The sequence below is a fragment of the Pogoniulus pusillus genome, chromosome Z (genome assembly GCF_015220805.1).
Source record: "Pogoniulus pusillus isolate bPogPus1 chromosome Z, bPogPus1.pri, whole genome shotgun sequence".
Taxonomy (NCBI): domain Eukaryota; kingdom Metazoa; phylum Chordata; class Aves; order Piciformes; family Lybiidae; genus Pogoniulus; species Pogoniulus pusillus.
Window position 1 is genome coordinate 93,732,067 of NC_087309.1, and position 10,447 is coordinate 93,742,513.

At 42.4% G+C, this 10,447-nt stretch overlaps 1 protein-coding gene across 1 annotated transcript in view; it reads right to left on the reverse strand.

The window, feature by feature from the left end:
- GRAMD2B (GRAM domain containing 2B) overlaps positions 1–7,890 on the reverse strand; it is a 71,500-nt gene extending 63,610 nt beyond the window's left edge. Inside the window, exon 1 of the mRNA XM_064139996.1 lies at positions 7,737–7,890. Coding sequence (XP_063996066.1) covers positions 7,737–7,828 — 92 coding nt within the window. The 5' untranslated portion in view covers positions 7,829–7,890. The remainder of the gene's footprint in view (positions 1–7,736) is intronic.
- Positions 7,891–10,447: the final 2,557 nt, after the last annotated feature.

Genomic DNA, 10,447 nt, shown 5'->3' on the forward strand with positions numbered 1-10,447 from the left:
AGTGACACTAAAGAGGCAATAAGATAAGCACTGGTGGAATTTCTAAACACTCATCACTCCTATGGGACTAATTGGGACTTCAGAACCAGTACAAAAGGTGTTGAAATTGTTAAAAACAAGAGGGATTGTTTAGTGGGGGAAAATTGGAGGACTTTGGTTTTGTTTTCTTTAGGGTTTTTTTGTGGTTTTTTTGGTGTTGTTTGTTTGTTTTTGTTGTTTGGTTGTTTGGTTTAAGATTTTATTTTAATTTGAGACACATATTTCAGAAAAAGCAAAAGGGCAGTGAGAGGCACCCAAGGAAATAAAAAGAGGGCAAGACCGGAGTGGGAACCAGTGCTGTGGCTGAAGAAGGTCTGCTGAGGGCTGCAACCCCTCTGGGCTGTGACCGCCGAGTAACATGGCCCTGACCGGACCTCTGCTGTGCATATCCGGGTTAAGCCTCCTAGCCCTGGAACAAGACCAGAACTGCAGTGACTGCATTGCTGCAACTCGGAGGGGCAAAACTGTGTCTCAAACATTGGTATACCATACAATTTACGAGTGGAAAGGACAGAAGTTAGATCCCTGTTATCACAACCAAACAGAATATGTCAGATGTAATGAGAAGGGAAAAATCACTTGTTATGATCCAAAGGAAGTTCCCTATCTATGGTGGGTAGAAATAAGGGCAAATGATGGGAAAGGGAAATTGTTAGGAAGAAGCCAAATGACCACCAACCGCAGTCAGCCCCTGTGGGTAACCTCTGATGCTTGCCAGGCTACTGACAACGATGGTGCTTCAAACTGTGGGAATATGGGGTGGAGATGTTATTATAGTGGGCAAGAAAAATAGATTTGCCCAGAAGATCCTGGCCAATGCTGCCAGTATCATAGGGAAAATCACAACATTTGGTATTTCATTCATTTTATCATGAAATAGAATCAGGAGTTAAGTATGAAATTCCAACAGTTGCTAAAAACCTTTTTGTAAATTTGGCTGAGAATATTGCAAAATCATTGAATGTAACCAATTGTTATGTCTGTGGAGGTACCAATCAAGAAGATCGATGGCCCTGGAAATCAATGGAAATGAACATCTCTGATTCTAACACCTGGAAAGTGGAGAGAGGTAACAGAAAGCAGCAGTGTGTCCCACAAACCAGTAAAATTGGAAGGAGCTGCTGGTCAATTTATAGGGAATTTGGAAATGGGTGGTCAGCCCTGGGTGGATTTTATTGGATATGTGGGAGAGTAACCTATGTTCACTTACCCAAAAAATTGGGTAGGATCACGTGTATTGGGAACAATCAGACCCAGCTTCTTCTTGTTACCTATCTCCAAGGGAGAAAGATTAGGTGTACAGCTGTATACTGAGACTGATGAGTTAAGAAGGGCCAGGAGGGATCTCCAAATAGGAAACTGGAAAGACAACAAGTGGCCTCCTGAAAGAATCATTGCCTATTATAATCCTGCAACACGGGCAGAAGATGGATCTTGGGGTTATGGAACCCCAATATATATGCTTAATAGGATAATTAGACTGGAAGCAGTAGTAGAACTAATTGTAAATATATCAAAATGGATTAGCATTAGACTATTTACTAGCTCATGAAGTGGGTGTGTGTGGGAAATTCAACCTAACCATCTGCTGCCTGGAAATAGATGATGAAGGAAATGCTGTTAACCAACTGGTAAAAGAGATGAAGAAAACTGCTCACGTTTCGGTACAAACCTGGAATGGGGTAAACTTAGGGAACTGGTGGAATAACCTGGGAGTAAGCGATTGGTTTACTAAATTGGCCTTGGTGGGAGGGGGAGTGTTGATTGTGGTATTAATTGTACCCTGTCTCATTCCATGTTTTGTAAGACTGATCACGATGGCTGTGCAAGGGATGCAAGTGACCCTTGTATCCGATAACCCAGAGAGAACCAAACCCCAACCTACAATGATTATTGAGGCGACAAAAGAAAGGCTAAAAGATAGAGAGTTAAACTCTCTAGAGCAAGTAATTGTCCGATTTGAAACCACGACATGAATCAATCTGATCAAAAAGCAAACGGGGGATTGTAAGAAATATATATTTGATCCGATCAATTCGTGGCAAGAGGCCACAGACAGGGAGGAAGGGGGGGTTTGAATGGAGCTGCACTCCTCTTTGCACAACCATCACAGAAGCATACACTTGGCTTAAGATAACAGCAATAAATAATTAGAAGCTAGAAAGCTTGGTGGAGGAGTGAGGCAGGTGGAAGAGACAGCCTTTGTGCATGAGCAAACAGAGGACTAGTTTGGAGTTCAAGGAGCAGACACTTGAGGAAGATCCCTTACTTCATCCCTGAAGACCACCAGAGGGACCACCGAGTAAAAAGAGACATGCGTGGAAGAGACACCTCCCATTCTTAGAACTGATAAGCAAAACCCAACCTTTTCTTAGAATTAGTAATGAATATGTAATAGAATAGGATATAAAAAGAGAAAACTGAAAACAAAAGGTGAGCACCAGGGTAGAGCAGAGCCTCCCTGCGCACCCAGGCCTGTACATTGCTTGATTCCTGCAACTCCATTAAAGCCTTAACTTGCATGAACGCAAGTTTATGCCTGTTATTTATGACAGAAGTGAATAGTTCAGTACTGCACTGAAGCTCAGTTACCAGGTAAGTAAGAAGAGGCAACAGTTCTGCATTTACATACCCCTAATATCCCTGTTTTTTCCTTCATTCAAGTGTTCTCCTAGTATTTAACCTCATTTCTGGAACAATCACTTCAGCATGGTAGAGCACATTATGCTGTTTTACAAAAAGTCTCCTCTGGTCTGGCAGGGAGCAGTGGCCCATGTCCTCCTGCATTCTCCCACTGACCCTTGCACTATCTGGAAATTTTTTAAAAATTATGTTTACAATAGTTGTTTACAGATTTTTGGCAAGAAAACATATTGTTTCTGTAATATTGAGTAGGTCAGAGATGTTATAAAGCAAGAACTTTATTTTCAAGGAAAAGTGGAGAAACAGGGCAAGATAACTTCTACTGTTTTCCTACTATCTCCATAGAAATGAAACTCTCTGTGATGACAGTATTTGAAGTCACTTTTGCTGATCAGCCTAATTGGCTCCAGACATCTACCAATTTTCATCAAAAATGTCAAAATTTTATCTTTTGTAAAGAGAACCAAATGCAAGATCTCTCTGGTAACACCAGTAAGATCAGTAACACCAATCTGAAAAAGTTAACTAGAAGGGATATATATGGACTTGGCAACAGCTATGCACAGAGCATTAAGACCATTAGTTCTAGCTGTAGTATCATTACATAAGCACATAATTAATTTCTAACCACATGACTGCAACATGTATGGACACATTAGCAAGGAGACAATACTCTGATACTATATTTACACATTATCTGTCAAATGGCAGCAATAAATCCCGCAGCTCAAAGCTCATCCACAGTATTATGTTGCTTAATAAGCATTTCTTAGAGACTGCATGTAACCAGTGAAGGCAGCACATTTGGGAGTATTTCAGATTAGCTAGTGAGGACTTTGGTACATAGAAAAGGATGTTGAGATTCACAGCATGCATTCATACACTGCAGAGTTGTTTTTAAAAAGCTGGTTTTATACTTTAACCACACACGTACAGTGAACAAAGTGAGAATGATAGGAAGAAAGAAAAAAAAAATAGGAGCAACTACCAAAAAAAAAAAAAAAAAAAAAAAAAAAAAAAAATCATCATAAGGGTAGTCCAGACTGGAAGCCTTTTTCTAAAATGTTTCATTTTGCAGTCCTATCATTCATTTCAGATTATGAACTACAAGTTGCCACCAACTAGGGAAGGACTACCAACAAAGAATGAAAGAAGATGGTATGTATGTTATCATTTTCATCTGCTCAAAGTACAGAACGTGACTAACATAGACATATACCTATACCTTTTCCATGTCACAAAAGCAGCAGCAGTTTGGCTGACCAAAAGGAGTTAAACTGCATTCACGTTGAAATAATACTCTGAATCAGTAATAAATAACCTCCCCTTTCTTTTCTTCATTTGTATTTCTCTGAAGTAAGAAAAAAAGTGAGTTGTAACTGACCTTCACATAATCATCTTTTTAACTTATCAGCTGATAAACTAAGAAACAGATGTTATAGTAGCATAACACGTCATACCAACCATTAAAAGAACATTCTCTCTTTTCCCTGGAGTATGCACTTTGCCTATAAGCATTTTCCACTGCTTTTAGCACCATATTTTCCATAGTATCAGCAATATATGACTGCTAAAAAATAAAATCTAAAACTTTGCATATCTGTCAGAGTACTAAGTCCTAGTTTCCTCATTTCTATAAATTATACTCAGCATGCAGACATTGCCTTGTGCTGTAAAGGGACAGAATGCACCCCTTAATGCTAGCAGTTATTTTACCGCACAGTAACTCAGCACATTGTGCTAAGTCTGATTTAATTGCACTCGGCCAAATACTGACTGCAGAAATCTGAAAACATTCAACTGATGTCAAAAGAAACAAGTACGTGTAGAAGCAGAAGGTTTCTGACATGGGATAGGAAATGCTGGTTATTATACCTTGGCTTTTCTCCTCAATGTACTGCACATTTTTTGCAATGATATAACCTCTGTTCCACTGGCTGTTCCAGCAGCACTGATAGCTTCTGAAGCAGGTTCCCCAGCACCACCACAAACAAAACATTCCACTTCCGAGCATGTAAAATAAATGCCCTCAAAATAAAACACAGGGATTAATTTCGTTTTGGCCTGAGGCCATATCAGGATGTAATTAATGGTCAGGAAACACCACTTTGAAGGTGCTTTCCACTTTGCCAGGCACTTTTGATTTGCTTGAGAGGAACTTTCAGTACATTGCTGTTCTGTCTGCATAGTAACAGTGCCCATCACACAGTGCTATCTCTAGGATTGTAGCATACACAGATGCACTGCAAACTCTGCAAAGATTCAACTATAGCAAACTAAGCCAGAGAAACCTGTTTTCTGAATCAACAAAGTTCCTGAATCACTGTCAAACAATCCTCTCAGATCTTGAAATCATTAATAAAAATCCCAATTCAATAGGGAAAAAAAAAAAAAAAACAACAAAACAAACCAAAATCCCACACCCTCCATCACCCTCCCCCCCAAAAAAAAATGCCAACACAAACCCCCCCCCATCAAACCAACCAAAACCCACAATCCCCCCTAAAACTAGAATATTTCTTCAGCTTCAATCCTTCAGAAGCATCTACTCCTATGGACACTCCTATGACAGCAGCAGATGCCCACTGAATTATGAAGTTTTACCTGTACTGGAAGACAGTTTAAATATACTTACAGCACACATATAAGAGTCTTTGAACCTCTATAATTCTACTAGGATTTCTTTCACATAGAGATCAGCATGAGCTCTGAAAGTACTAAAAGGGAACAAAATACCACCATAACCACACATTCTAATTTACAGAATCTAACTTACAGTGAGTTCACTTCTAACTGAACTGAAGCCAAGATTCTGTTCCTGTTCTTCAGCTGAGCAATTACTCCTGTAGTGCCACATCAGTCAAGACAAATTTACTTGGTTTCTGAGGTTCTTAGTCAAGTGAACAGAGCAGCTTCTCAGAATGATCCAGCTACCAGTTAAATGGGATAAGCAAGTAAATTCCAACAACTTTGTTTGCAGCAGGCAGAAGCCTAAGCAATTTTCCAGTTAAAGAAAAGGCATTTCAAGGTTTTTTGCCTACCCTGGTCTTTTTACCCTCCTGCCACCCAGGTGAGTACTGCTGAACACAGCACTTGACACCTACCTCACACTGAACAGCAAAAACTGATTGCTAAAAAAAAACAGTCATAACAAGTGAGACTTCTCCACTTATCACTCTGGATAAGCTCAACCTCACTTCTACAAGTGTAGCTGAGTCAGCATGGAAAGATGAAACACCTGGGGAAAATCAGAGGGCCAGTCTGATTATCTGGCATATATATGCTACGTCTCTGACATCATGCTTTCTATACACTTGTTTTGGACAGTCAGGTACAGATCTGCATACCTGAACAACTTTCACTAAGTTAATGGGCACAAGTCTGAAGGGGCAACGTCAGGACCTAAGGCTTGAATTCAGAAGACTAGAGTCCAGATCGGGGAATTAGGCCTCATTCATATAGCAAAGTCACTGATACGACCACACCAAACAGGATAAAGGACACTCAGAAGACAGTTTGATTCCCAGTGCTCTTTAAGAAGCAAGTTATTTCTGGCAACAAATTTCACTATGATAGGTACTTTGGGAATACACCTGCTTAGAGACCAGAGATACAAGAGTTGGGGGAAAAATCCAACAATAACAAAAAACTCTAATCAAAGCAAGAGCAACAACCCACACACAAACCACAAAAAAAACCCAACCAAACACAAATAACACCTTCCCCATTCCCCCACCCGCAAAAAAAAAAAAAAAAAAAAAAAAAAAAAAAAAAAAACCAAAAAAAAAAAAAAAAAAAAACACCACACAACTCATACCAGAAAACAACCCCAAGCCACAGACTTGGGAGTTTATAGAGAAGGAGCTGGTAGCCAGTAACTTGCTGTCCTTTATTTTGGAGGCTGTTCATGACTACATCTTTAGAGAGAAGTTTTCTGGGCCAGGGAATCACCCCAGACTGGAAGAAAGCACATTTTGGGGGAGTGTGCTGAGAAATCCCCAGATTTTTTAGTTTCTTGTTTCACAAACATCTCACTTCTCAAACAGCATCCTCGAATTGGCACCTCCAATACAGAACCAGACAGCTGCTTGACTGCAGCAAGCTTTTCATACTATGGTAACTACCATAGCATGTAAGCAGCTAAACAACCTGAGAACCTCCACATGAAGCCAAATGCCAATGAAAGCGAGGCAGCCTTTAACTCCCGACTTCCTCTGGAACCATCAGGTTAGTAAGGTCTGTGACCTCCTCCTCGTCTTCCCAAATAATATCAATGACTTTTGATCTCTTTGTCCACTTTTTACAGTATGTCTTGGGTTAAAAAGCTGGAGGTCAGTCATAGGTAGATGCTGGACAAGAAGACGGGGAACCATTTTGAGGCAAGCGAGTGCGCACCACCTTGCCAGAGTGGTCAGTACAGTCTCTCTCCGGGACAGAAGTCAGATTGGACTCGTATCTTTCTCTATCTTGCCTCTATCAAGGTGTGCTAACTTTCAACGAAGTTCTGGGTTTTCTCAGCACACGGAAAAGAGGTTCAGTTTCCCATTGGAGCCCAAGCACATTACTGAAAGTGACAAAGATTAAGTGATAAAGCACGGCTGATGGATTCTTGTGCCATAGCTGATAACGATTTCCAGGTTGCTGTCTTACTGCTTCAGTTACTTATGTGTATGTCTTATTCCTAAAAGTACGGCTTCAAATTTGTGCTCAGGGCTGCCTCTTGAAGAAGGCAGCCATCGGCTGAGCAGAGATGTTCATGCTTAATTTGAACCTGGAAGCAAAGACCTCTTAGTGACTTTTCCCTATGAACTTTAAACCAAAGCAAACGCCCACAACACCGAAGCGCCCATCTCATTGCCGAGCCCGCCGCCCGCCGCCCCGGAGGCCTTCGTCCCCACCGGCGCCGCCCCACAGGGCCCTGCGGCCACCGTGACTCCGCCAAGTAGCTTCACGTTGCCGCCTCTCTCCGGCGAGGCAGGCCGGGCTGGGGCCGCGTCCCCCGCATAAGTCCCGGCAGGCAGTCGGCCGTACCTACTGGTGCAGGCAGTACTCACAGCCGCAAAACGCCCCTGTTTTCCCGCCTGCCGGCAGCTCGCCCAACCTTCGGCTCGTCAGTATCGCACCCCTGCTCAGTCATAAGCACCATCGGCACCACCGCAACGCTACACAGCCCGCCGCCGCTCGGCACTCAAAACGATGACTCGGGCAGGCCCTCCCTCTTCCCGGCAGCCCTGCCCCGGGGAGGGCCACAAGTCTGCCGTTGTCTTGGGACGGTTAAAGGCGGTGCGAGTTGCCGAGGTGGGAAGTCGCTCAAGTCGGGTTCAGCGCGTTAATCTGGTATCTGGCTACCGTCCCAGGACGCGGCAGAGCGGTCGGTTCTGTCTGCGAAGTGATTGACGTTCCCGGGTGGTGGCGCGGAAACCCACGTTCCCTGCGTGGCCGATCTATTAAGCGCCTTAAATTATTTAGTGAGAACGTTGTGGGGTGAGACGCTGCCTCCCGCTGTTCGAACAAAGGGCGTCCTTAATGTTTCATATGGAGGTACGGTAGCTGCGATTTCGCACATAACTGGGCTGCGATGAAAACTGGGGCCTGAGGTGAAGACAGCTGGCCGGGAGGATGCAGCTTGCAGGGTGTCACGGCCCAGCCTGGCAGGGAGTAATGACTCCCATTGGTTTCTGTTAGCGCATTTCCCTGGTGTCTCTGAAGCCGGCAGTAGTCCAGACACCCATGGTGCCTCCAGACGGCTGTGCTAACAAGAACTGTGGTGATTAGCCAACACATCTGAGTCTGTCTCAGACGGTTTTTCTTGTTTCCTTTTTCTTCAGCAGCATGCTAGGCTGGTGTGTCTGCCGAGCAAATGATCTGGTAGCATGCAGAAAGAATGAGCACAGCCATGCTCTGGCTTTTCCTGGTAGGGCTGGTGGGGAAGTTGTTCACCTTCAGGTCCGATGGCAGCATTTGGCACAAGTCATCATGTATGACAGATGCAGTTGTCAATGTGTGTGTGAAAAATGTTTTTGTTACCTAGTTAATATCCAGGCCAGGGTACAGTTTGTTGACCTCTAAGGTTTTTACAAGGCTAAGATGGAGTCTGTGCTGTCTAAGGAATGCCAACCTTGAGATGACAATTCAAAGTAGCATCTTTAGAAGAACATCTGTTTTCATAATTTAATGTGTTAAAATATATAGTAAAATAAGTTATCTTCTTAACTTCTGGGAGTAGGCTCAATTAGTGAACATTGGGGTAGGAGATAGATACACACATTTCAGATTAAAAGATGTATGAAGCAAATCAACCACCTCCCAGTGGTATTGTTAGGATTGCTTTATACTTAAAGGGTATTTTGAAGGTGCAAGAACCAAGTATTAGGCATTTCTGCACAAAAAAAAAAAGACGTTAAAGGTCAAAAGTCCCAGGACTTTCGCCAAAGCTGCTTGGGCAAACAGATCCTGCAGAAAATGTGAAATTGTTTTGTGGTCTGAGCTAGACCAGGTTGGTTTAATTACCTCAAGTCCAGGAAAAATGAAAAAGACTGTGTACCAAGCTGTGCAGAAAGGAAGATGTTTAAAATGACTGTACTTCTGGGAGACATAAATAACCAATGTTTATAGAATCATTAAAACCAAAGCACATATGTAAAGCAATGAGATATAACTTACAGGAAAGCTCAGGTCCTGCATCTGTGAAATATTGGTTGCTGTCTTATGTTCCCCTCTGTAGTGCCTGAGCAGGTTTGGCACTGCATTGCAGAGCCTTTCCCACCTCCTTATGCCTATATAGTGGCATCCCGTTTATCCAAGTGATAAAATTGCAGCTTGTCTGGGTTGTGGGTAGGGCTGGGTCTGAAAGAGCCTGGGAGTGTCAGATTGTCATTCTCTGTCAGGACCCAGGACAGTCGCAGCAGCCTCTGAGGTTTTGGGTTCACTGGGAGATGTCACATCACTGTGTACTAGCAAGACACTCACAGTATGTCTGGAATCAATTGGAAAAGTGACTGCCTACCTTTAATCTCATTTGTTGAGGCATCTTTTTACACTCGAAAGGCACCATTTGCTATTTCAGGCCTATTTTTTGATGCTGAAGGCAGACTTAACAGCTGAGTGACTCTTGTGTATCTCAACCCACTCCAGCAGAACAATGCTGGTTTACAGGAGCTGAGAATCTGACTTACAGATATTTGAACAAATGAAATCAGCTACCTTTTGGGTGCTTAGATTTTCAGCCTCTGGCAGATCTGGCTACCCCTGAGTTTCCAGAGATTCTGGCCTCTACCACAATGGTGCAAAAACTGGAAAGGAGCCACTGAGCAGCTGAGTTTGTGTTTTAATTTCACCTGTCTCTGTTATGAAGGTATGCAAAGCTCTTTGTTTTAATTATCAAGGTATTTACTGTAGAAGAAACTTACCTTCTAATATATTGATACCTGCAGCCTAGACACTGAAAATGGATTTTTATTAAATACTTTGTTCCATGTTATGGTACTGTAACTCTTGTTAGAGACTTGATTCTGGCAAATTTTCAGTACCTGCCTCCTTATTGCATTTTGTTACTATGTTTCAATGACAGTGAAAGTAATATGGAGTTATATCTTGAGTAATTTTTTAAGTTTTGAAAAAGAAACTCTGTGGTCAGATTTTGTTGAACTGCATGGTGTAGCAGTTTCAGAGTGAGAGGACATGTTCCCAAGCAATAACAGTCCTGAATGCCAGGATTCTCAGTAATACATAGTGAGGAGTGTGTTTTATGTTAAACAATCACATG